The 27,450-nt window shown below is 41.4% G+C and overlaps 1 protein-coding gene across 1 annotated transcript in view; it reads right to left on the minus strand.

Annotated features, from left to right (window-relative positions):
• Positions 1–5,969: 5,969 nt before the first annotated feature.
• Positions 5,970–27,450, minus strand: part of LOC123273018 (protein flightless-1-like) — a 38,913-nt gene continuing 17,432 nt past the window's right edge. Inside the window, exon 2 of the mRNA XM_044740100.1 lies at positions 5,970–6,149. Within this exon, the coding sequence (XP_044596035.1) occupies positions 5,985–6,149 (165 nt within the window). The 3' untranslated portion in view covers positions 5,970–5,984. The remainder of the gene's footprint in view (positions 6,150–27,450) is intronic.

Raw genomic sequence — 27,450 nt, forward strand, 5'->3', positions numbered from 1 at the left:
ACGTCGATTTTCGGTATGAGACGGTGTGTCCATTTCCCTCGTGTGTATGTGTGTGTGTGTGTGTGTGTGTGTGTGTGTGTGTGTGTGTGTGTGTGTGTGCATCGCTTAAAAATTTTGAACGGCTAAACCGATCGGAACTTGCCAAACGGCGTTCTGAAGAGTTTCCTCAAACTTAGATTTTCTGTCAATTTGAACCGATTGGGACCTATAGATTTTGAGAAATTTTGAAAAATCTCAAAAAAACTAAGAAAAAAAAATTTTTTTTAAAGTGATTTTTTTGGAATAACTTTCAAACGGCTTTATCGATCAACTCCAAAAACTAATCCGCCCTTAAGCTTGAAAAATCACGTCGATCACCGCTAATCCGGTCAAAATCGGTTGATTCGTTCGAGAAATATCGTAAACGAAAGAAAACCGAAAAAAATGTTTTTTCCACATAACATAGACATTTCTTTTCAGATCATTTTTGATGAAATAGAATAATTTGTAGAGCTCAAAAAACCGCGTCTGTCGCCGCCAAGAACGTGAAAATCGGTTGATTGGTTTGAGAGATATTCTCGTCAGAATATTTGGAAACAAGGATTTTTTTAACATAACTCCGACGTTTTTTGAAATAACTTTCAAACGGCTTTACCGATCGATTCCAAAAACTAATCAGCTTTTAACATCAAAAAACCATGTCGATCACTGCCAGTCCGGTCAAAATCGGTTCATTCGTTCGTGAGTTATCGTTGACGAAAGAAAACTGAAAAAAGTGTTTTTTCTTAATTACTACGAAATTTCTGGTTCGATCAAATTAAACTTACAGATTATTCATAAGTAGGGCCGAGAATTTAGTTTTTTTAAAAGAGAGAGACAGAAGATAGGTGTAGCCAAGCGTTCTGATTGGTCATAATAAATTAATTGTTTTTTGTTTTTCGCAATCAAGTGAAGACAGCAGCTTGAAGAAAAAATAAAAATTAGATTGCTAATCCAACATGAAAATATGAAAAATATGTCAAAAAAAATAGGTTGGTTTTCAGATGTAAAGGTGCTTGTAAACAAATACAAGTCTGTACTGCTCAGATAAATAAAGAAGAGAATTTGAAGCGCAGTGTTGTGACTAAAATGTTTATTGAAATTAATTTAAAGAGAACAGTAAACAAGCTGGCGATTTCGCTCAAGATCGCGTAAAAGAATTGGTCCCGGCCTCACTGGTAATTTTGCTGGGGATCGCACTGACGGTCTTTTTGAAGGTCTCGCTGGAGGTCTCGCTAGAACTCTTGCCGATGGTCTTGCTGGAAATCACGCTGACGGTCTTTTTAGAGGTCTCGCTGACGGTCTCGCTAAAGATCTTGCTGGAGATCGAGCTGATGGTATTGCTAGGAGTTTCGCTGGTAATTTTGATGGCGATCACGGTGATGGTATCGCTGGAGATCACGCTAACGGTCTCGCTGGAGATCACGCTGACGGTCTTTCTGGAGGTCTCGCTGGAGATCACGCCAACGGTCTTTCTCAAGGTCTCGCTAAAACTCTTGCTGACAGTCTCGCTGATGGTCTCGCTGGAGATCACGCTGACGATCTTTCTGGAGGCCACGCTGGTGATTACGCTGACGATCTTTCTGAAGATCACGCTGCCGGTCACGCTGATAATTTTGTTAGCGATCACGGCGATGGTATCGCTGGAGATCACGCTGACAATCTTTCTGGAGGTCTCGCTGGAGATCACGCTGACGGTTTTTCTGAAGGTCTCGCTGGTGACCACGCTGACGGTTTTTTTGGGAGTCTCGCTGGAGATCACGCTCACGATCTCGATGGAGATCACGCTGACGATCTTTCTAGAGGTCTCGCTGGTGATTACGCTGACTGTCTTTCTGGAAGTCTCGTTGGAGATAACGCTGACGATCTTGCTGGAATCACGCTGACGATCTTTCTGGAGGTCTCGCTGGTGATCACGCTGACGGTCTTTCTGGAAGTCTCGCTGGAAATCACCAGCGAGACCTTCATAAAGATCGTCAGCGTGATCTCCAGTGAGATCGTCAGCGTGATCTCCAGTGAGATCGTCAGCGTGATCTCCAGCGTGACCGTCAGCGCGATCGCCAGCAAAATCACCAAGCGAGACCGGCAGCAATACCATTAGCACAACTTCCAGCCAAACGACCTCCAGTGAGACCGTCAGCGAGACCTCTAGAATAACCGTCAGCGTGATCTCCAGCGAGACTGTCAGCAAGAGTTATAGCGAGACCTTTAAAAAGAACGTCAGTGCGATCTCCAACAAAATTACCAGTGAGACCGGGAGCGATTCCTTTACGCGATCTTCAGCGAAATTGCCAGATTGTCACTGTTCACTTTAAATTAATTTTATCGAACATTTTAGTCCCAACACTGTGCTTCAAATGCTCTTCTTTATTTATCTGAGCAGTACAGACTTGTATTTGTTTACAAGCACCTTTACATTTGCAAACCAACCTATTTTTTTTGACATATTTTTCATATTTTCATGTTGGATTAGCAATCTAATTTTTATTTTTTCTTCAAGCTGCTGTCTTCACTTGATTGCGAAAAACAAAAAACAATTAATTTATTACGACGAATCAGAATACTTGGCTACACCTATCTTCTGTCTCTCTCTTTTAAAAAAACTAAATTCTCGGCCCTATTCATAAGGCTAAAAAAATTGCGTCGAGTGCTGCCAACCAAGTAAAAATCGGTTCATTCAAAAGTTATTGCGGTTTGAAAATTTGAAAAATTGTGTTTATCAGACTTTTCAGCTCGAAGAGCTCAACAGCATAGAAAAGCTATCACTTTAAGCTCAGAGAGCTCAAAATAACACATAAGCTGTGTTTACTATAACTCTCCGAGCTCAAAACATTAGTGAATTTTAAGCACCTAGGTATGAAATTAGCGGGAAGTTGCACGGATGGCCTTCAGGGTCCACCGTTTTTCTAATTTTTTTGTTTCTATGCCAGTTCATAAATGACAATGGTAAACAAATATTTTTGTAGAAAATTGAACGCTTTACAAAAACTTTCTTTTAACTTTTTTCGATAAATTTACGTGCTCAAAAGTTATTTAAGCTCAAAGTTTAACTCAAAATAATTTCTTCATTTTTTTTTTTATTTTGGCCGAAAAATTGTCTTTATTTATGTAAAAATTAATTGTTTATTGACAAAAATATCTCATTTCAATTGTATTATAAGTAAAATTAGTGTTAAATGTTCCGATAACCAGAAAATTTAATCTACAATCTGAGTTACTCTTAAAATTTTGCAATTTATTTGAAAAAATGTGACAGGATTTATAAATTTTTAACATAGTAATGAACACAATTCATCTTATTAAACATTTTTTAGTGACATTTGGAAATTTCTTTTCATTTTTTAACATTTTTTAATAATGATAAGCACGTTGTATATTTCTGATCAATTGATTTATTGTATTTATCGGACGAAATTGCCTCACTAACTTTTTTTGATGATTCTGTATAACTGGAAGTAAAATAAAATGTAGTTGAAGCAATAAAAACGAAGGAAAGTCAAACTGACAAGAACGTATTGACGTTGATCTAACATCGGCCACTGTGAAAAATAACGGACACCTTAACTGTACATCTAAGTAGATATTCGCGCACAAGTATTTTTATATTCTGCCCTCCAGCCGGAAAGTGGCAACTTTCTGGCAGTTGCGCTTAACGAAGTTGCCCCATTACGGCTTCGTCAAACATAAAAATAATATACACACCTTGGCCAATAAAGAAGACAGCCTCAAATCACATATTAGTCAGCCTTAGCTTTGCCTCGGCTAGTAATGACACATGATCCGATACTTTTCTTATTTTACTGGCCTCGGGTTGTAATATACTAATTCTTTATATTTCCGTACAGGTATGTATGTCGTAGTCTTTTCGCAAAATCCGTCATTTTATAAAATACCTAGGCACTTCCAGAAGCGTCGGCGTTTAGTGAAAGATATTTAAATTGCATTATCAGCTTAGGTAGTACATGAAATGACCACTTGGCACCGGCATCTCGTGTTTAAAGCCAAGATATATAATCAGACGCATATGACAGTTGGGCTTTTCATGTAATACCTATTATACATCTTGGCACGTTGGACAATGAAAAAAAAAAATTAATAATATCAAAAAATGGAAGGAATAAAAGCAAATAAAGATTTGTTTGTAGAAAAATATAACGAATATTATGAAAAATAACCTAACAAACGACCGTATACTATTTACCTCTTTTAAGTAACCTGAAGTATACGGTCGTTTGTTAGGTTGTTTTCCATAATATTCGTTATATTTTTTTACAAATTAATCTATATTTGCTTTGATTCCTTCCATTTTTTAATATTATTAATTTTTAACTTCCTACTAAGAAAATGGAAGATTTTAAAAAATCGGGAAGTTATTGGTATTACCCCGTTTAGCAAAAATCGAGTTTCCAACAGATCTTGATGTTTTTTAAGCCGTAAAGTTATCGCGGTTTGAAAATTAAAAAAATTGTGTTTTATCAAACTTCTAATAGATTTTTGAGCTCAAAGAGCTCAAAGGCATAGAAGAGCCATCTCTGTGAGCTCGGAGAGCTCAAAATAACACATAAATTGTATTTTTGAGCTCAAAGAGTTCAAAAACGTCATAAATGCAATTTTAAGCGCATAGATATGGAATTAGCGGGAAGTTGCAGAGATGGCCTTTCGGGTTAATGTTTTCCTAATTTTTAACTTCCCGCTAAGAAAATTGAAAATTTTCAAAAATCGGGAAGTTATTGTTTTTACCCCGTTTTTCGAAAATCGTATATCAATATATGTATGTATGTATGTGTGTGTGTGTGTGTTTGTGTGTGTGTGTGTGTGTGTGTGTGTGTGTGTGTGTGTGTGTGCGTGCGTGCGTGCGTGCGTGCGTGCGTGCGTGCGTGCGTGCGTGTAAACCTCTTATAACTTTTGAACGGCTCGGCCGATCGGATCGAAATAGGTGGCGATCCAAAGAGTATCATTGCCATTAAATTTCGTGAAAATTTTCAAAAAATCGTTTTCTTGGAATAACTTCTAAACGGCTTTACTGATCAATTCCAAAAACTAATCAGCTCTTAAGCTTAAAAAACCGCGTCGATTGTCACCAGTCCCATCAAAATCTGTTCATTCGTTCGAGAGTTATCGAAAACGAAAAATTTCGAAAAAAGTGTTTTTTTCACATCACTTCGAGATTTCTTTTTGGATCATTTTTGACGAAATAAAATAATTATTAGAGCCCAAAAAATCATGTGATTGCCACCAAGAACGTGAAAATTAGTTTATTGGTTCGTAAGTTATCGTTGTCGAAAAAATTCGGAAAAAGTGAATTTTTCAAATTTCTCCAAGATTTTCGGTTCGATCACTTTGTATTCAAAGTATATCATAGATTCTGAAAAAGTTCATGGAATACTGCCAACCGCGTGAAAATTAATTCATTCATTTAGAAATTATTGCAGTTTGAAAATTCAAAAAATACCGTTTTATTAAACTTCTATCAGCCTTTTGAGCTCGAAGAGCTCCAAAGCATACAAAATCTATTTCTTTGAGCTCGGAAAGCTCAAAATAACACACAAATTGTATTTTTGAGCTCGAAGAGCTCAGAAACGTCATAAGTGCAATTTCAAGCGTTTAGGTATGGAATTGGCGGGAAGTTGCAGGGATGGCTTAAAGGGCCATTTAGGGTCAACCGTTTTCCAGATTTTTTTTCTTTATTCAACATGACAAGATGTACAATAGGTATTACATGAAAAGCCCAAGTGTTTTATACGTCTGATTATGTATCTTGGCTTTAAACACGAGATGCCGGCGCCAAGTTGTCATTTCATGAACTACCTAGGCTGATAATGCAATTTCAATATTTTTCACTAAACGCCGACGCTTCGGGAAGTGCCTAGGCATTTCATGAAATGACGGATTTTGCGAAAAGACTACGACATGTATAAGAAGAAAATATTTTCTCGGGATATATCACACTACCTAGTATTATATCATTATCCCCGAGCAGAATTAAAATAAAATAGAAAATCAAACTGATGATACTTTACCAACTTTTGTAGTTTACCCAATTCTTCAGGAATTTGTGATAAATTTGTTCTATTCAACTTTAACCATTGTGTACCAGTCATAAAGCGTACAGAAGCTGGAAATTTCGTACTCTGAAAAAAGAATTAAAACATTATACAGATATTATAATAGGGAGGCTAAATAAAATCTGGAAATCAGTTGACCCTACAGGCCATCCCTGAAACTACCCGCTATGTTCAAGCTCATAACCCAGTGAACAAATGACTTTAATATGACGTCATTTATAAGTCATAGGAATGTCACAATTTTTTTACGTAAATATGACGTAAAATTGACCTGTCTTGTGATTCAATTATCATGTAAGAATATATGATATAATTTTGACATCATACTGATATAAGTTTATTACTTCTCTGATATCACGGAAATGACTTAGACATTACGTACAACTGACATAATATATAAACTACAATAATACGTAACATTAATGCCATCATTGTATGTCATAACGACGTAAGTTTAACATCATGGGTTTACATCAGTGACAAGTCACGGTTGTACGTAATTTTGACGTAAGTTTAACATCATGCCTTTACATCAGTGACAAATCACGGTTGTCCGCAATCTTGACGTAAGTTTATCAAGCGTTTACATCAGTGACAAGTCACGGTTGTACGTAATCTTGACGTAAGATTAATATTATGTGTTTACATCAGTGACAAGTCACGGTCGTACGTAATACCGATACCATTTTTGAGTCATTATTTAACATCAATAATTTGTCACAATTGTACATAATACTGACGTAATTTAAAAGTCATTTTCTAAATCAGTGACAAACGATTATTTTCTATGATATTGATAAAATTTGGGGGATGTATTTTTTTAATATTATGGATTGATCAAAATTTATCAAGTATAAAACTTCTTTAATAAGATGTCTCATTGACATTTAATCGCTAAATATTAGAGAAAATTGGTTTGAAATTTTGTAAGAATCTGGAAGAGGTAAACAGCTGATTTAAGTCGGTACCTTGAAAATTTAAGTTCGTTCTTAATAACAAAAATTTATAATTTCTTAATATTAATGAATATATCTGAAATATTAGCAAATAACATACAAAACATTTTTCATTTACGTTTTTAAGAAAAATGCATACAAATTAAATACATGTGGGATATGAATTTTTTATATCTATGCTTGTATGTTTCCATACACTGTAGAAAAAAATCTTGACTCAAAGGTAAATTTCTTTGGATCAAGAATATATTAAAGATGACTGAAAATTTCGTGAATAAAGTCAAAATTTCTTGAGACTAAAACACTTCTTCTTGCTCCAATATAACTTCGGCCTCCGTGAAAATTTTCTTGGTGCAAGAAATACTTTTTTTCGGTGCATATATTTCTCACTTATATTTTTTCCATGAATTTAGGTACTTTTATCCATTGTAAAAATATTTTCGACTTCATTCAGTATAAATGACTTGGTGTGAAAATGATAACAAAATACTGAATTCAATTTATGTGGCATGAACTCTAAATTTTTAAACCGTCAAGCGAATAAACGTATAATTTCTTATGATTCTGTGTCGAAAAATTAAATGTCATTCATTTAAATATTGCACTATTACTTGAAAAATAATTTTCTGACATCAGTGCTGCTACTTATGAAACATTGTATTAGAAATAATTCAAACCGTTACATGATTGTCATTGACGAGACTTATAGTATTTTACATCAAGTTTAATAATGTTGTTAGTATGTTAAATTAAAGAAATTAAAATTTCGAAAAAAATTGAAATTAAAAAGAAATATAGATTAAAAAAATGTTATTCTTAAAAGAGTTTCAATTTAAAAAAAAAATCTAAATTTCGTAAATTGAAATTTTGAAGAAAAATCCAAATGAAAAATGCTAAATTTTCGGAAAAAATTAAATAAAAAAAAAAAAGTTTGGGTCTTGAGAAATTAAATAAATATCAAAAAATATTCAAACGACACGGATATATCGTTTACTCTGAAAAAATTTCACTCAACTATGTAAAGTTCTCTCTGTCCACTTTTACACGAAAATTTTCGAAAGTGTAAGATTCAATAAATTTTTATAAAAATTTATAAATTGCCTATTCATAACCGCAAGTTTCACTAGCGAGCCTTTTATAAGAGTTTTTACAAAGTTTTTAGAACTATATAAAATTTCATGAGATTTAATAAAATTTTATGAAATTGTATAAATTATTAGACTTGAATTTTATACAATTCCGGCTCTTAAAACCCATTTAATTTCAGAAAAATTATGAAATAAGCATTTTTCGTCATGTAAGGCATAACACATAACTTAGTTACTACGTGGCATTAACCGTTACTTGGACAAGTGAGCAGCGTTCCAGACTTCGACACGTGAGGACCCGAGTTTGAGCCCAGCATACCTCAAGATTTTATCATCAAATATTTACATATAACTAGTGTTTCAAAGTTTGTAAGAAGTCCACAACACTATAATTGATTCCGAAATTGCAATTTTTTTATTTTTGAGAAATTTTTGTTTTTTAATTTATTCTGAGGTACAATTTTTACATCACTTACATTACTTTTACGTCATAATAACATCATTATCCTGATATAGACATCACAGATACGTCATATTGACGTCATAAATGTCATTGAGACATAATGCTGACGTCATGACTACGTCATATTTTTACGTCAGAATCTTACGTCAGGCAGTGTGAAATAATGAGTCACATATGACTCATTCGTGACTTATATGTTACGTAAATCCTGACATAGCTCAATGTCATTTTGACGTCACATTGACGTAAACGTGTTTACTGGGAACCGTCTAAAAGTTTCTTTTTTCACAGTTCCGAGCTTGTCAAGCTTAGAGATGCAGGTCCATCATTGACATTTTTTTTGGTCATCGGACGGTCACAGGACCGTCACATTTGGTTTTTTGAGGTTAAAAGCTGATCAGTTTTTGGAATTGAACCTTTAAGCCGTTTAAAAGTTATTCCAAAAAAACCACATTTGAAAAAAAATTTCTTTTCAGTTTTTTTAAGATTTCTCAAAATCTATTGATCTGAATTGGTCCAAATAGTTTTCAAAGTCTAAGTTTGGTCAAGCTCTTGCGAATAGCACCGACCGCGATGAAATCGGTCAAGCCGTTCAAAAGTTATAAGCGGTTCACATACTTTCACACACACACACACACACACACACACACACACACACACACACACACACACACACACACACACACACACACACACACACGCACACACACACACACACACACACACACTCGGGGCAGAAGAGATACTGCTACCGGGCGCGTCTCCCCGAGCGGATGGGAGAACGCTCGCTGTCCTTGGATGATACTAGGTCTCTTAGTTGATGAGGTATAGAGGGTGGGAGCCAAATAAAATACGCGCCCGTGGACAAAACTCCCCTTTAATGGGTTGGTCGCACTAACTGACCTAACAAGACGATCGTTCTCTGCTGTAACTCACTGGGAGTGTCCGGAACCCGTGTCGATTATTTCCGACGATGCAGGCCACGGCTGATGTGAGCTTGCTCTACCGAGGTGTAAGTTGCAGCAGTGGATCAGGAGCCAGCCACTTCGGGCCTTGATCAGGACTGGCTAAGTGTCGGCTAGGCCTCAGGGAACTGGGGTAGGAGTACTATCTCCGAGGGTACACCCGTTCCTAGTTATGGCAACCCGCTCCACTCCGTACGATGCGCTGGTAAATCAAAAAAGTATGAGTAAGTTACAGGAAACAAACATGAATAGAAACGGGCTTCATGCTCAACAAGCAGCGATTGAAGCAAGCGCTGACATGAAGAGAACGCAAGCGTTGGAGCGCCTTGAGAAGCTAACCATTGAGCTGCAAGAGTTTGTCCAAACTAAGGTCAATATCCACAAGGAGATAAAGACCAAGACAACCGGTGTGGTCAATGCTCTTGGAAGATTCAAGAAACTGGACGAGGAATGGCAGTCATCACGACGCTGCATTGAAACTGAAACTGAGACGGAAGAAGCAATGGACACTGGAGCCGACGGTGACGGTGAATCTGCTGCTGAGGACAAGGGTGAAACTGACACAAGGTCTGGAAAGAGAAAGGACCGAGATTCGCCAGAGTCAACCGACAAAGTCACAAAGAAGAAGGACTTGAAAAAAAGCCCTCTCCAACGACTGGCAGGGCAGGGCGACGAACCCAAGAAGACGACTGACTGGGAAAAAGTACAGTCTAAGAAGGAGAAGAGAAGGCTAGCTAGAGAGCAACTCTCAAAACAGCCGCCGAAGGAGCCCAGGCCAGAGCCTAAGCAGAAAAAACCACGCAAATGGATCAGACCCGACGCACTGATCATCCTCCCGGCCGAGAAAACAAAGTATGCCGAGATTCTGCGTCGTATAAAGCAGGACGTCCCAGATGAGCAGGTTCGTTCAACTGTGGATAAGATCAACAAGACCAGAAGTAGGGACTTGTTGATCACGATTTCGAGGAAGAGCACTGACAAAGGCCAAGGTCTGCAAAAGACGATCGCGGACATCCTTAAGGAGGAGGCCAAAGTGATTTGCAAAGGGCCACAGGAGACCATCGAGATCCGAGATGTCGATGACGACACGACGAAAGAGCATATTCAGACTGCTCTAAAGAGGGAAGCTGGAGAAAGTTGTGAATTCCCACTAGAGGCAATCAAGATCCGTAAGGCCTTTAGGGGTACACAGACAGCCACAGTGTCACTACCAGCAGCTGCAGCACAAAAGTTACTGGAGGGAAACTGCAAAATAAGGATAGGCTGGTCTAATTGCCGAATGAGAGCAACGAAGAGACCCATACAATGCTTCAAATGCTGGCACTTTGGGCACTTCGGATCGCAGTGCAAAAGCGAAGTCGACCGGTCTAAGCACTGCATAAGGTGCGGAAAAGAAGGACACAAAATTGCTGATTGTAAAAATCCAGCTAAATGTGTACTGTGCGTTGAACGGCACGGCGTAGTAAAGGCGGCTCACCATGTAGGCACGAACAGATTCCCCATCTTCCAAGAAGCGCTCCAGAAGATAACGAAGCCAAGAACATGAAGATAGTGCAGCTCAACCTCAATCATTGTGAGGCTGCGCATGACCTGCTCATGCAAACTGTGCGCGAATTAGAGGCAGATGTAGCACTTATAAGTGAGCCTTATAGACATCTGAGTAACCAACCCTGGGAATCTGACAGCACTAACAAAGCCGTCATCTGGTCCTGCGGTAAATGTCCTTTTCAGAGAACAGTCAACAATAAAGAAGCTGGCTTCGTAGCAGCATGGGTAGATGGCATCCGCTTCTACAGTTGCTATGCACCACCTAGTCTCTCTAATGACCATTTTGAAGACTTCCTTGATCGGCTAACTGAGGACGCAAGAAAACACTTTCCCGTGGCAATAGCTGGTGACTTCAATTCCTGGGCAACAGACTGGGGCAGCAAGTTCACTAATACACGTGGAAAAGCACTTCTCGAGGCAATGGCCACTCTGGACGTGATCCTTCTTAATACCGGTGACACGCCAACGTATACTAAGGGAGAGGCAAACTCAACTGTCGACCTTACATTTGTCAGCAGTTGCTTAGCTCGAAGAGGTTTTTCTTGGAAAGTATTGAACATCTATACAGCCAGCGACCATAGTGCGATACTATGGGAAATATCAACTGGCCAGAAACTAACAAGAGACAACGGGAGCGCTAGCGCGGTTGGGTGGAAAGTTAAGTCTCTCAACCCCACTGCTTTAGTAGTAGCCTTAGACTGCAATCCGATCATCGTAGAAACTGCTGTAGAGAAGACCAAGGAACTAATGAGAAGAGTCACCCAGGCTTGCGACGCTAGTATGTCTCGGAAACGTCGCATAAATTCAAGACCTTCAGTACACTGGTGGAACGATCACATTAGCATTCTACGCTCAAAGTGTCTTAAAAAAAGAAGAAAGTCTCAGCGTGGCTACAGACGATCTAACTCCGCAGAGCTGTTGACAGAGTATAAAAAGGCCCGTCGAGAACTGAACAGAGCCATCAAAGAAAGCAAAAGACGTTGCTGGAAGGAACTGGTCGCAGAAGTCGAGAAAGATCCATGGGGCAGACCGTATAAGGTGGTTATGACCCACTTGAAATGCCAATCGATGCCATCACCTACGTGTCCACAACTCCTAGAGAAGATTGTTACTACGTTGTTTCCCCAACAGCTGGTATTCACCTACAAGTTGGAGCAGCTCAATTCTGAAGACATCTCAACAATCACGTTGGACGAGTTGATAGAGGCAGGAAATCGAGTAGGGAATAATAAGGCGCCGGGATTGGACGGAATTCCTAATATTGCCCTGAAATCAATCCTTAGGGCAGCACCGACATTATTCCTGGACGTTTACGATACATGCCTGAAGGAAGGGACTTTTCCCCAGAAGTGGAAACAGCAACGGCTAGTGTTACTTCCGAAGGGGAAAAAGCCGCCGGAAGAACCGTCATCCTACCGACCACTCTGCATGTTAGACACGGCCGGCAAGATATTCGAGCGCATAATTCATCAGAGAATAGAGGCTTTAGTCGATCCACTCCTAGCAGAGAACCAGTTCGGTTTCCGAAAAGGACGGTCAACTCTGGATGCTATCAAATTGGTTGTTGATATAGCTAAGGATGCAATCGCCGGAACGAGATGGAAGGGTGGAAAGAAGAAATACTGCTTGGTGGCTGCTTTGGACATCAAGAATGCCTTCAATTCCGCTAACTGGGACTGCGTTATGCGGGCTCTAGAAGAAAAAAACATACCAGGATACCTTCGCAGAATAGTAGCGAGCTACTTCACGAACAGGCTCCTGAAATATGACACGACGAATGGTACGGAAGTGTACGAAATCTCCGGAGGAGTGCCACAGGGATCAGTCTTAGGTCCTCTGCTATGGAACATCATGTATGATGGCCTCCTGAGAATAGCATTGCCTACGGGAGTCAAACTTGTAGCATATGCGGATGACGTAGCTGTCGTGATTGTCGCAAAGCACCTCGAAGAGATAGAAATGGCATTTGATATTACATTCAGACGAGTCAATTTGTGGATGGACATGATGAACTTGCAACTAGCCAAGCATAAAACCGAGGCAGTGCTCATCACCAGCAGAAAAACGGTAGAAACCATCAAGTTGAGAGTCGGAGAACAAGAAATCACATCACAACCATTTATCCGTTATCTGGGAGTGATGCTGGATGCACGACTCAACTTCAAACAGCAGGTGGAACATGTCAGTGCCAAAGCGTCAGTAGTGAGGGCTAGTCTCGCACGGCTGATGCCTAACATCGGAGGCCCAATGCAGAGCAGGAGGCTACTATTGTCATCAGTAGTCACATCAGTGCTCACTTACGGAATATCCATTTGGGCTGATGCACTGGAAACCCAAGAATCATAGAGAAAAGCTGGACCAATATACCGACTGAATACCCTACGAGTAGCTAGTGCCTTCCGCACTATATCAGAAGAAGCAGTGTGCGTCATTGCTGGAACCCTACCTCTTAGAGTTCTAGCAGAGGAAAGACGGGCCCTTTACCAACGAAAAAGGTCAACTGCACTGAGCCCGGAAGAACTTAGAATTGAAGAACGGCAGAAGAGCATAGGCCGATGGCAACTACAATGGGATGCTGCAGAGAAGGGTAGGTGGACGCACCGTTTCATACCTCGGGTTGACATTTGGCTTAACCGGAATCACGGTGAGGTCAATTACTATCTTACGCAGATGTTGTCGGGACATGGGTGTTTTCGAGAGTATCTACACCGCTTTAAGCACGATGACTCTTCGGAGTGCCCGTCCTGCCCAGGAGCTGCTGAAGACGCGGAGCACGTCTTCTTTGTATGTCCTCGTTTCGATCCACAGCGTGAAGAACTGGAGAGGATCCTGAATCAAACAATGCAACCAGATTCACTAGTAGAAGCAATGTTGTCATCAGAAGCTGCCTGGAACGCTACCAACACGTTTGCAACAGAAGTCCTTAAAGACTTGCGTTCCACCGAAAGAAAAAGAGCAAATAGCAGAAGATAGAAGGAAGATAGTTAACACCTTAGCCACCAGAAGGAAGAGCAGTAGCTAGATCCTCCCTTCACGATGTAATGCCTGACGGCGGTTTCCATGAGGGATTAGAGGAAAGAAGGAAAAGGGGTTTAGGGTTTAGTGGGTAGGGGCGTTAGTGTCGAGTTAGTATGACGCTGCGTCGAGTCGCCACATATCCAGGCCAAACAGCTATGCCTAGAATCCGTAAAAAGGATTCTCCCCCCCTACAAAAAAAAAAAAAAAAAAAAAACACACACACACACACACACACACACAGACACAGACACAGACACACACACACACACACACACACACCTCGTGTCGGGCTTGCTGGGTCCCGCATCGGGCGCCTCCCCAGGTGGCGGATAGGGGAATGCCCGGCATATTTGCACGTCAGATGCGTCAGGTACCGAGGAAAGAGAATACTCGGGGTGGACCAAAACCTAGCAAAAGATGGTATGGAAATGTCAGAACAATTTCAAACATCGTCTACGGTGCAGAGGAGGGATACCTCAGTGCCGGCGAGGGAAGGCGTACAAACGGGCCTGAACTCGTCGTTATCAAGCGACCGTTTGAACAGTGGAGTAGACCCCATGGCTCTGCTGTCTAGCAATGCTAGCAATGCTACAGGGAGTAAAGAAACAGCTCTGATGGAAGTAGACGCACAGCAAACAAACTTTCCTCCAATAGGTGGAAGACCTGTTGCTCCCGTCAACACTCACACATGCCGAGGAAGGATAAACTCTCTACCGACTGTCACCGGTCAACAATCGCCAATGGAACGGCTCGGTAGCAAGATCGAAGAATTAGCTGAGTTCATAAAGGATAAACGAAATCTCCACCATGAACTCAGAAAAATAGTAGCGTCCATTGCCACGGCATATAAGTTGGCCAACAAACCAGCAACGAAGACGGTGAGAACCACGCAAACATCTCCGGATCTGAACAAAAAATCCCAGACGTTTTCGGTCACTCCTGAGAAAACACAGCATAGAGAAGAGAAAAACAAGAAGAGGCCGCTATCCACGCCCAGCCCTTCCTCGGAAATCGATAAGCCAGCACATAAGAAGACAGCCCGGGGTGATACCTGGACCAAAGTGACTCGGAAAAACAAGAAAACGGAAGAACAGGAGCCAGTGGCTCAATCTGCTACAGCCCAAAACCAGCCAAGCAATGTTGGCTCCAAGAAACCGAGGAGGAAGAAGATAAAAACTAAAGCTGTGCTTGTCCAACCAGCTGAAGGGCGAACATACGCCGATCTCCTCAAGGAAATCAAAGCCAAGGTTAATCCGACAGAGACTGGAGTAGACATAAAGTCTATCAAACAAACGAAGCGAGGGGCGTTCTTCTAGAAATAGGTCGCAAGACTGAAGACACTACCGCTTTCACGGCTGCGATAAAAACAGCAACTGCTAACATCGGTACAGTCAGAACGCTTACACCAAAAGCAACGATCGAGATCCTGGACTTGGATGCCATCACTACTGAGAACGACGTCCGCGAAGCACTCAAACGTGACTTCACCGACAGCCTGGAGATCAAACGGGTAAATTTGACAAAGCCTACTCGACGGGGCAACCGGGCAGCCTTCTGCGAGATAGACGAGGCTAGCGCGTTCAAAATCCTTGACAAGGCTCGTATAATGATCGGATGGGTCAACTGCCGCATTCGACCAGTTGTAAAAGTAACACGCTGCATCAGATGTCTCGGATACGGGCACGCGACGAACTCCTGCAAGGGGCCTGACAGAAGCAAGTGCTGCTTTAAATGCGGAGGAGGAAACCACAAAGCTGCAGACTGCGTTGAACAGCCAAAGTGCTTCCTCTGTACAGAGGAACAAGAAGCTCAAGATAGCGTATGTCATATTCCAGGCTCCGGGGCTTGTAAGGTATTCCGCACCGCACTTGCCGAAGCTACAAAAGGGCAGAAATGACACGCATACTTCAAAGGAAACCTGAATAGATGTGCGTTGGCGCAAAATTTACTTCGCCAGCGAGTCTTTGAAGAGAGGATCGACGTTTGCTTCATCTGTGAGCAATATCTAAACCTCCAAGATAGAGCATGGTTCGCAGACAAAACTGGCACGGCGGCAATCTGGATTGCAAATACAAAGAACGTTACCACCATCAACAGCGGAAGTGGAGCAGGTTTTGTCTGGATTCAAACCCTCATAACCTACTTCATCAGCGTCTATCTCTCACCTAACGAAGGGATTAGTGTGTTCCGACAGAAACTGGCAAATATAGAGGATGTGATCACCAAGTTCGACGGCGAAGTTATCGTAGCTGGTGACTTCAATGCTAAATCGGCTGAATGGGGCGCTGATTTCTCCGACACCAGAGGCAACGAGGTCGCTGACGTCGTGGCTAGACTCGACCTCATAGTGCTAAATACTGGGAGCACCACGACTTTCAGAAGACCGGGGTACCAAGAGTCCATCCTCGACATTTCGTTGTCGACTCCAAAAATTGCCAACATGATTGAAAACTGGACAGTATCCGAAAAATACAGTGGCAGTGATCACCAGTTCGTGACATTTAACGTTGGATTGGCATCTGCTCCGGTACCACAACACGACCTTTCTAAGCGAAAGTGGAATGTCAGGAAGCTTGATCCAGAGGCACTGCGAGCTTCACTTGCACGGAGCTGGTCTACCCTTCAGAACAACCCGACTCCGGATACTTGCAGCGAGACAGAAAGGACAGTACTAAATACGATGAAGGAGATTTCCGCCGCATGTGACGCCTCTATGCCGCGGTTGAAAAACCGGAGTTTTCGCAGGCCGGCGTACTGGTGGTCAACAGACATAGCGGAACTTCGCAAAATGTGCCATCAACTACGTCGCCGCGCAACGAGAGCCGCCAAACGCTCCCCAAGCCAGGAATTGTATTCAAAAGAGTACAAGCAGGCCCAAAAGATGCTAAATCGAGCCATCAAAGCAAGTAAAGCAAAGTTGTGGAAAGAGATCTGCAACGATCTCGACAATGACATCTGGGGTAAAGCCTACCAAATTGTCGCCAAACGACTTGGAAAGGCTTCACCAGAGGCGCCGAAGCCTCCAGCCTTAATGGATAGCATCGTAGCGGAGCTTTTCCCCAAACACCCGCCGCGGGAGAAGAAACACTACACTAAAAACAACGAAGTAACGCCCTTCACAACTAAGGAACTACAAGACGCGGCCAAGTCACTCAAAACAGGAAAGGCACCTGGACCTGATGGCATCCCGGCATCGGTGATCAAGATTATAGCCCTGGAATACCCAGACTTACTCCTGAACACCTACAACGCATGCTTGGCAACTGGCACCTTTTCCGCGGTCTGGAAACAGCAGAGATTGGTTCTCTTAGACAAAGGTAAGGGAACCCCCATAACACCTTCGTCGTTTAGACCACTCTGTATGCTAGACATTGCTGGAAAATTGCTCGAGAAGCTCATACAAGGGAGACTTCGCGACGACATCGACCGTGCTGGAGGTTTTGCCACCAACCAGCATGGCTTCCGGAAAGGTCATTCGACAGTCAAAGCGATCAAGAAAGTCATAAAGACAGCAACACAAGCATGGTCCGGTAGCCTCAAAGCTCGTAAAGTATGTCTTCTCCTCACGCTAGATGTCAAAAACGCATTTAACAGCGCAAATTGGAGAGACATTTTAGACGCTCTGGAGCACAAGTTTGACGCGGAGCCAGAAAATCTGGCACTAGTCGACAACTACCTTGACGATAGAAAGCTAATAGTGGAAACTACTGAAGGCCCACAAGAATACGCCATAACGGCTGGCGTGCCGCAAGGCTCAATAATGGGGCCTGATCTATGGAACGCAGACTACGACGAGCTTCTTGAAATCCCGTTGCCAGAGCAAGTAGAGCTAACAGGCTTTGCAGACGACGTTGCAGCCACTATAGTGGCGGACAGCGTGGAAGAGGCCGAACTGCTAGTTCGGGAAACCATCGACACCATCGAAACTTGGCTCGATAAGCATCACCTGAAACTCGCCAAGCAGAAAACCGAGATGGTCGTTTTGACCCGTCAAAAATGGTTTTCAAAACCATTCGCAATGGACATGGGAGGAACAACGCTGACGTCAACAAGGGCCCTGCGGTATCTAGGGGTAATGATAGACGAGAAACTATCTTTCTGTGAACACCTCGACAGTGCATGCAAGAAAGCCAGCAAGACTGTGTCTAGCCTAGCACGAATTATGACCAACACCATGGGACCAAGAACAAAAAAGAGAAGAGTTCTTCTAGAAGCAGTCCACTCGGTACTGCTTTATGGAGCGGAGATATGGGCAGACATATTAAAGCAGAAGACCTACCGGCGAAAGATCGCAGCAGTACAGCGGCGAGGCGCTCTCAGGGTTGCCTGCGCCTACCGCACAGTTTCCGAAGCGGCTGTATTGGTCATTGCAGGAGCCGCGCCCATCGACCTATTAGCGTTCGAAAGAGCAAAACTCTATGACGCTAAAGACAGTGATGATAACATGAAGGACGCAAGAACGAGGATAAAGGCGGAAACGCAGCAAGAGTGGCAGGACCGATGGACATCGGGAGAGACGGGCAGATGGACGGCGCGCCTGATCCCAAACATCAACGTCTGGCTCTCTCGGAAGCACGGGGATACGGACTTCTTCCTGACCCAGGTATTGACGGGACATGGGCAGTTCAATGCCTATCTTTTCAAGATGGGTTTGCACAGCACACCAACGTGCAAATACTGCCCGGATAAAATCGACGATGCCGAACACACATTCTTCGAGTGTGCTCGATGGAAGGACTACAGAAGAAGCACCGAAGAGATCATAGGCACCATAGGTGACCTATATGATCAAACAAGAGGAAAACCGGTCAGCTGTTGCAGTTTATGCACAGCACCTCCTGAAAGACAAAATCGCAAAAAGGGACCAGTAGCCAGGAGTAGGCGTCGTGAGACGCAGCACGACTGGATTGAAGTAATGCTAACGCGGTTCCAATCCAGTCCTCCCCGTACCATCTAGGGGAGAGGGGAAGAGGAATGTTTTTTTTAGTGGGTAAAAATCTCCACACTACCGACTATCGATATCTGCCGGAAGATGGGCGGCAGAGTTAACGATACCGGTGTCTTTTGAAGATCTTTTTTCGTACCTCTTTACAAAAAAAAAAAAAAAAAAAAAACTATCAGGAGGCGCTCCAGAAGTTGACGAACAAACAAGCATGAGGATATTGCAGCTCAACCTCAACCATTGTGAAGCAGCGCATGACCTGCTCATGCAATCTGTGCGAGAATTAGAGCTGGACTTGGTACTGATAGCAGAGCCATATAAACACCTGAGTACCCAACCCTGGGAATCTGACAGCACATCCAAAGCTGTCATCTGGTCATGTGGCAAGCTTTCTTTCCAAAATGCAGTCGACAACAGCAATGCCGGCTTTGTAGCAGTATCAGTAGAAGGCATCCGCTTCTATAGCTGCTACGCACCACCTAGCCTCTCCATTGTTGACTTCACTGATTTCCTGGATCGACTAACCGAAGATGCGAAGCAATACCATCCAGTAGCGATAGCCGGAGACTTCAACTCCTGGGCAGTTGACTGGGGCAGCAAACATACAAACGCACGAGGGAAAGCACTACTGGAGGCCTTTACTACACTAGATGTAGTTTTGCTCAACAGTGGTGATACGCCGACCTACACCAAAGGTGACGCAAGCTCAATTGTAGACCTCACTTTTGTCAGTAATAGCCTTGCCAGAGGCGACTGCAACTGGAAAGTGTTGGACATCTACACTGCCAGCGACCATCATGCGATATTCTGGGAAATATCAAGCGACCAGAACCCCAAGAGACCAGTCAAGCAGTCTAACATCGTTGATTGGAAGGTAAAATCTTTTGACCCAGAAGCATTACTAATAGCCCTCGATAGTGATCCGATCAACACTGGATGTGCAGAAGAACAGACTAAGGACCTGATGAGGAGAGTAACACATGCTTGTGATGCCAGTATGCCTCGTAAACGTGGCATAAATTCGAGACCTTCGGTGCATTGGTGGAACGACCAGATCAGCGTCCTCCGTAAAGAGTGTCATAAGAAAAGAAGAATCTCTCAGCGCGGCTATCAACGGCCCAACTCAGTGGAGCTGATCGCAGAGTACAAAAAGGCGCGTCGTGAACTGAATAAAGCCATCAAAGAGAGCAAAAGAAGATGCTGGAAAGAGCTTATATACGAGGTGGATAAAGACGTGTGGGGTAGGCCTTATAAGGTGGTTATGACCCACCTGAAAAAACAAAAAATGCCATCACCTACGTGTCCTCAACTTCTTCAGAAAATCGTCACTGCACTGTTCCCACAGCAACGCAACTTCGATTACCAGTTGGCGCCAGGCGAACTGGATGACATTCCACCTGTCACTGAAGAAGAACTACTGGAGGCCTGTAACCGTGTAGGGAATAATAAAGCGCCGGGATTGGACGGAATCCCTAATATAGCCTTGAAAACCATCATAAAGGCAGCTCCAACATTATTCCTCGACGCTTATAATGCATGCCTCAAGGAGGGGACTTTTCCTCGTAAGTGGAAACAGCAACGATTGGTACTGTTACCTAAAGGGAAGAAATCACCAGAAGAACCGTCATCTTACCGACCATTTTGCATGTTAGATACGGCGGGTAAGATATTTGAGCGCATAATTCACCAGAGAATTGAAGCAGTAGTCGACCTACTCCTGGCAGACAATCAGTATGGATTCCGGAAAGGACGATCAACCCTGGACGCAATCAAACAGGTTGTTGATACGGCCAAGGAAGCAATCGCAGGAACCAGATGGAAAGGTGGAACGAAGAAGTATTGCCTGGTGGCGACACTAGACATCAGAAACGCCTTCAACTCCGCCAATTGGAAATGCATCATGTAGGCCCTCTAAGAGAAGAATGTACCAGAATACCTGCTTAAGATCGTAGCAAGCTTCTTTGAAAACAGGGTCCTTAAGTATGACACGAAGAACGGTCCGAGGGAGTATGATATTACTGGAGGGGTACCACAAGGTTCAGTTCTAGGCCCGCTCCTGAGGAACATTATGTATGACGGTCTATTAAGACTAACTCTGCCAAGAAACGTCAAACTCGTAGCATATGCAGATGACGTAGCCGTAGTGATCGTTGCCAAACACCTTGACGAGATAAATCATATGTTCGATCTCACTTTTGAGCACGTTAACCGGTGGATGGACGCAGTGAACCTGCAACTGGCGCAACACAAGACTGAGGCAGTACTTATTACCAGCAGAAAAGTGGTAGAGACCATTAAGCTGAAAGTCGGCGAACAAGAAATCACATCACAACCTTATATCCGATATTTGGGAGTGATGCTTGATGCCCGACTCAACTTCAAGCAGCAAGTGGAACATGTCAGTGCCAAAGCGTCAGTAGTGAGGGCTAGTCTCGCACGACTGATGCCGAACGTCGGAGGCCCAAAACAGAGCAGGAGGCTATTATTGTCATCAGTAGTCATATCGGTGCTCACTTACGGAATATCCATTTGGGCCGACGCATTAAAGACACAAGAATCATGGAGAAAGGCTGGACCAGTATATCGACTGAGTGCCCTACGAGTAGCTAGTGCCTTCCGCACTATATCAGAAGAAGCAGTGTGCGTCATTGCTGGAACCCTACCTCTTAGAGTTCTAGCAGAGGAAAGACGGGCCCTTTACCAACGAAAAAGGTCAACTGCACTGATCCCTGAAGAACTTAGAATTGAAGAACGGCAGAAGAGCATAGGCCGATGGCAACTACAATGGGATGCTGCAGAGAAGGGTAGGTGGACGCACCGTCTCATACCTCGGATTGACATTTGGCTTAACCGGAATCACGGTGAGTTCAATTACTATCTTACGCAGATGTTGTCGGGACATGGGTGTTTTCGAGAGTATCTACACCGCTTTAAGCACGATGACTCTTCGGAGTGCCCGTCCTGCCCAGGAGCTGCTGAAGACGCGGAGCACGTCTTCTTTGTATGTCCTCGTTTCGATCCACAGCGTGAAGAACTGGAGAGGATCCTGAACCAGAAAATGCAACCAGATTCACTAGTAGAAGCAATGTTGTCATCAAAAGCTGCCTGGAACGCTACCAACACGTTTGCAACAGAAGTCCTTAAAGACTTGCGTTCCACCAAAAGAAAAAGAGCAAATAGCAGAAGATAGAAGGAAGGTAGTTAACACTTTAGCCACCAGAAGGAAGAGCAGTAGCAGTAAGTAGATCCTCCCTTCACGAAGTAATGCCTGACGGCGGTTTCCATGAGGGATTAGAGGAAAGAAGGAAAAGGGGTTTAGGGTTTAGTGGGTAGGGGCGTTAGTGTCGAGTTAGTATGACGCTGCGTCGAGTCACCACATATCCAGGCCAAACAGCTATGCCTAGAATCCGTAAAAAGGATTCCCCCCCCTAAAAAAAAAAAAAAAAACCACACACACACACACACACAGACACCGTGACAACCTCGCGGGGATAGTCAGGGAAGCTTCCTATGACCGTCAAACGTCCAGATCTGATGAAAACTCGATTTTTGCAAAACGGGGTGAAAACAATAACTTCCCGATTTTTGAAAATCTTCGATTTTCTTAGCGGGAAGTTAAAAAAGGTCATGAGCACCAAGTCGCTAAAATCAGTATTTTCGGAGATATTTTATGATATTTTTTCTAATTTAACGCAATTTTCGATAAACATTTGAAATTACTAAAAATTCATCATTAAATATCTCTGAAAATTTTTATTTTAGCGATTTGGTGCTTAGGACCTTTTTTGTAGAAAATTGAATGCTCTACAAGTTTGTCATTCACATTTTTTCTGTAGCTCTTGTCATCCACGAGATAGATGCAAAAAAACGCGAATTTTATGGAAAAGTCAAGTTTAGAGGCCTGTACTACTTCGCCGGTTTGAGTTACGGCTTGGCCGCAATGGAAACTTTTATAGAGCATTCAATTCTGAAAAAAACCCGTCTACGGTCGAAGCAATGCTATGAAATGCCACTGAGCTATAGAAATTTAAACATAAAAAATCAAAATTTTTGTGTTTTTTTAAGGCGAAATCTTTAAACGCCTGGGTCGAGGTCTTAATATGAATATTAAGGGCTCAAACTTTTAGGGTATTTTTTTTTTTGGGTACTTGCAACAAAATTTCACGATGGGACTTAAAAATAAAAAAATAGTTGAATAAAAAAAGCACCCTAATGAAGATATATGAAATCTTAAAGATAAATATGTACTAATAACTATTAAATAAAGAAACTGTTGTGATAATAATAATATGATTTATGTCATTTTATATTTACTGCATCATTTAATGGTTGGAAGTCATTTTAAATTAAAAGACAATTTTAGAATGGTACATGAAAAAATAGTTTTTATTCGACTTTAAAATGATTACCTGTACAAAAGTTAAAACTGAAATAACCTAGTTAACTTATTTTATAGTTTTTATTCGATGAGAATAAATTATAATTAAAAATTTTCGTCACAAATGCCTGTATAGATGCAAATGACCAAATTCATGACGGTTTTTTATGTGACCGTAAATTTTGCATCAATTTGCAAAAAATGCTTTATTCAAAAATTCTATCAAAAACATCTATATAGATGCAAATGACTAAATTTGTGACCGTTTGAAACGTGACGGTCATTCCAGCATTACAGAAATTTTTTATGATTATGTGACGGTCACAGGACGGTCTAATGACCGTGTCCTGACCAAAAATAAAGATGACCGTCATTCCGCATCTCTAGTCAAGCTCACAAGTATAACTTCTCTACACTTTCATGCTCTTCTGGATCAAAAATCTAGTAATTAGTAGAAAAACACTTTTTGTACAATATTAAGTTCGAACATCTCTCAAACAAAATAACCATTTTCGATACAATCTACGATATTCGCCCCATTTTTTTTTGAACCGACATTATACGCTCGTTTCACTTACAGACCACTGTGCATCCACCACCGAGTTACGGTTTTTTGACAATTTATATGTTTTCGAATGACTGTCAAATGACAGACGGTCGATTGATTATCTACGATTTTTGCTTAGGTAAAAAATCGGGCTAACCAAGTAAAAATTTGGTTTTTCGACGAGTGAAGTATAATAACTTTACAGAATAAAAATCATAAAGTGACAGTGAAAAATTTTCACAACGATACTTGTCAGGCACTGTCAAACGACGGTCGTTCGATAGTCAAGCGACGATAATTTTTCGACACTGTGAATTTACGGTGCATTCACCGTCATTTGACGATCATTTTATCGTGACCACGAATCCGCCAGGGATTCTATCACAGCTCATAATTATCTTTAATATTTTTGAATATCAAAAACGTTAATTTATCAAGTGAATTGAATTATTATCATGTATTCCAGCTATAGCTAGAATACATATGAGATTATAAAAAATGTCAAATGAAAATTGCTATTTTTGGTTTTTATTTTAAATAAATATTCATTAACAGTTAACAAATATTCATTAACCACTAATAAATATTTATTAATAGTTAATAAGTTGTACTTAACAGGCGAGACCATCTTTTTCTCGCTTTGCTCTTACGGAGTTCAACGGAACTATCTCTGTCGCACTCCCAACAGCAGAGCAATTGCAGTTTCGATTGGTTTTACGAAACGAATGAAATTTTTGAAAAAAACGCTTTGTGGTAAAATAGTTTATTAAATTATCTATTATCTCTAAAAAAATTTTTTGAAAATTTCCGTTCGTTTCGCTAAGCCGATTGAAACTGCAATCACTGGTCTCGGCTGTTAATAAATTCTTTATCAACTGATAATAAATATTTATTAAATCCTATGATGTTAAAAAATCATTTATTTCACAGTTAAAAAAGCTGATTAAATAAAAACAAATCCTTCTATCAGTGTACATATTAAAAATTTACCATTGGAATAATTATTTCTAAGAAGAATTATTATTAATTATTAATTAAAATTATTGTTATAATTATTATAATAATAATAAGGATTTTTATAATAATAATTAATAATAATTAGCAATAATTATTATTATTATTATTAATTCAGAGAAGAATTATTAGAATTTGATGATTATTATTGAGCTTCCGATGATTCCGATGTGGATATTAAAAATCATAATAAATTTTTTAATTTTATTTTTCTATATTGGTGAATTTTTTTTATTTGCTATACTAAAATTTTATAAGTACCATTTATTCTTTCTCACTTTACGGCATTTATTTAATTTTAATAATAATTGATTAAAAAATTAATTCAACAAAATTTTTCATCACTGTAAAGCTGAATTTTAAAATGTTGAAATTATATAAATATCTAAATTCCTTGTTTAAAATTAAATAAAGAATAATTAATTTGTTATTTAAAAATTTTGTTGAATTAATTTTTTAATTAATTATTATAAAAATAAATAAATGCCGTTAAGTGGAAAAGAACAAGTATTACTTATAAAATTTTAGGATAATGAATAAAAAAAATTAGGAAAACGGTTGACCCTGGAAGCCATCCGTGCAACTTCCCACTACTTTCGTAATTAAGCGCTCTTCGAGCTCAAAAATATAATTTTCGTGTAGTCTTGAGCTCTCAGAGCTTAAAAGTCTGAAGAAGTTAAATAAAACACTATTTTTTGAATTTTCAAATGGCAATAACTTTTGAATAAATGAACCGATTTTCACGGGGTTGGCGGCATTCGACGCAGTTATTTAAATTATATGATATATTTTTAAACACAAATGAATCAGACCTGAAATTTCGGTGTAACTCGAAAAAAAGACTTGTTTTTGATTTCTTTCGTCAACGATAACTCACGAACGAATCAACCGATTTTGACCAGCTTGGCGGCGATCGACGTGGTTTTTATATTAAGAGCTGATTAGTTTTTGGAATTGATCGGTCAAGCCGTTTGAAAGTTATTGGAAAAAAACCACATTTAAAAAAAATTTTTTTCGCAGTTTTTTCAAGATTTCTCAAAATCTATCGGTCCAAATGGTATTCAATCTAAGTTCAGTCGAACCCTTTTGAATGGCACCAACCGTGATCAAATCGGTCAAGCCGTTCAAAAGTTATGAAAGGTTTACATACATCCACACATACATACATACACACACACGCACACACGCACGCTCGCACGCATGCACGTACGCACGCACGCACACACACACACACACACACACACACACACACCTGCGACAGAGGAGAAACTGCTACCAGGCGCGTCTCCCCGCAGCGGATGGGAGAACGCTCGCTGTCCTTGGATGACACTAGGTCTTTTAGTTGATGAGGTACAGAGGGTAGGAGCCAAATAAAATATGCTCCCTTGGACAAAACTCCCCCCCCCCCCTTTAATGGGTTGGTCACACTAACTGACCTAGCAAGACGATCGTTCTTTGCTGTAACCCACTGGGAGTGACCGGAACTTGTATCGTAGTTGCCGACGATGCAGGCCACGGCTGATGTGAGCATGCTCTGCCGAGGTGCAAGTTACAGCAGTAGTTCAGGAGCCAGCCACTTCGGGCCTTGATCAGAGAGTACGCAATGAGTGTTAGAATCGGAGTTTCACCACCCCGAGCGAGTCTAGTCCGTCCGCGTATTCCGGGAGTAGCTAAGTGTCGACTAGGCATAAGGGAACTGGGGTAGGAGTACTATCTTCGAGGGTACACCCGTTACTAGTTATGACAACCCGCTCCATTCCGTACGATGCGCTGGCAAATTTGAAAGTATGAGTAAAACTATGGAAACAAACAAGAGTGAAAACGGGCCGCACGCCTAACAAGCAGCTATTGAAGCAAGCGCGGAAATGAAGCAGTCGCAAGCGTTGGAACGCCTCAAGAAATTGACCAGCGAGTTAAATGATTTCGTCCAGTCAAAGGTCAACATCCACAAGGAGATAAAAAAAAAAGACGACTAGTGTAGCGAACGCCCTTCAACGTTTCAAAAAACTGGATGAAGAATGGCGCTCATCATTACTCCGCACTCCTTGTGCTACATCGGAGAAAAACAGTCAAGTGGCTGTTGTGAATGAAGAAGCGATGGACACTGGAGCCGAAGGTGACGGACAATCAGTCGCTGAAGAAAAAAGTGAAACTATCACGACGGCCTTCCTTTGTCCAAGACGGCCGCAACCTGAGGAAGTTGAAAAGAAAAATTCGTTCTCCCGAAGGCGGAGCTTTTCATACTCCCAAGAAGCTGAAAGACCTTGGACCTGGTCATTCTATCAAGAAGCAGGAAGTGGTTAAGGAGCTTCCACAAAATTCTGGCGAACAAAACAAGAAGCCAGACTGGGAAAAGGTGCAGTCCAGAAAGGACAAGAGGAAGGAGCGCAGGAAACTGCCTCCAGAAAAACCTCTGGTGCCTCCACCGAAGCCGAACCAGAATCCAAG

Source organism: Cotesia glomerata, linkage group LG10, assembly GCF_020080835.1.
Source record: "Cotesia glomerata isolate CgM1 linkage group LG10, MPM_Cglom_v2.3, whole genome shotgun sequence".
Classification (NCBI taxonomy): Eukaryota; Metazoa; Arthropoda; class Insecta; order Hymenoptera; family Braconidae; genus Cotesia; species Cotesia glomerata.